Below are 582 nucleotides of genomic sequence, written 5' to 3'. Positions count from 1 at the left end.
GACAGGGCAGATGGGTCTGGGGAGGGACCTGTGTGAGAATACCGCCTGTGGAATTGCCTGCATGTGGTGCACTTTTGCATCGGATGTATCCATAAAGCATCTCAAATCCAGGTATTTTGAGGCTCCTGTGATCTTAGGCTTGTTTGAAGTGGCTAGTGTCTTCCAACATTCATTCCAGTCTACCATAGTCTTTTCTGATCATGCCTAACACGCTGTTTTTATGTGTCTCTGATAATTCTGGACCCGCTCAGCCACTCTCCCACCATTTTCTCAGCACAACCCAATCCTCCAGTGATCTTGGGCTTACTCCAGGCTTCTTATGTTTTCACACTTTGGTATTCACTACTTCCACTTCTGGTTATTTTCTGTTTCTTTCCGACTAAATCGCCTGTATCAACTGATGCTCAGAAGCACTCAACTCAACTCTGGCATATGCTTTGGACCTAGCTAACCTTCTGACCCTGTTGAATGGTCCCTCCATACCTGCACCAAGAAATTTGTCTTCATGGGCGTCTGACATTGTGTACAAAATATTCCTCATTGGGTGGTGTTGAGTTGGGGCCTGTATCTCGTCTTCACCCT

At 46.2% G+C, this 582-nt stretch overlaps 1 protein-coding gene across 1 annotated transcript in view; it reads right to left on the bottom strand.

The window, feature by feature from the left end:
• LOC104847498 (protein FAM170A) overlaps positions 1-552 on the bottom strand; it is a 2,488-nt gene extending 1,936 nt beyond the window's left edge. Inside the window, exon 1 of the mRNA XM_010602911.2 lies at positions 484-552. Coding sequence (XP_010601213.1) covers positions 484-541 — 58 coding nt within the window. The 5' untranslated portion in view covers positions 542-552. The remainder of the gene's footprint in view (positions 1-483) is intronic.
• Positions 553-582: the final 30 nt, after the last annotated feature.

The sequence above is a fragment of the Fukomys damarensis genome, unplaced genomic scaffold (assembly GCF_012274545.1).
Source record: "Fukomys damarensis isolate Sample0158 unplaced genomic scaffold, DMR_v1.0_HiC HiC_scaffold_66241, whole genome shotgun sequence".
Lineage (NCBI taxonomy): Eukaryota > Metazoa > Chordata > Mammalia > Rodentia > Bathyergidae > Fukomys > Fukomys damarensis.
This window is presented reverse-complemented; position numbering and strand designations above follow the sequence as displayed.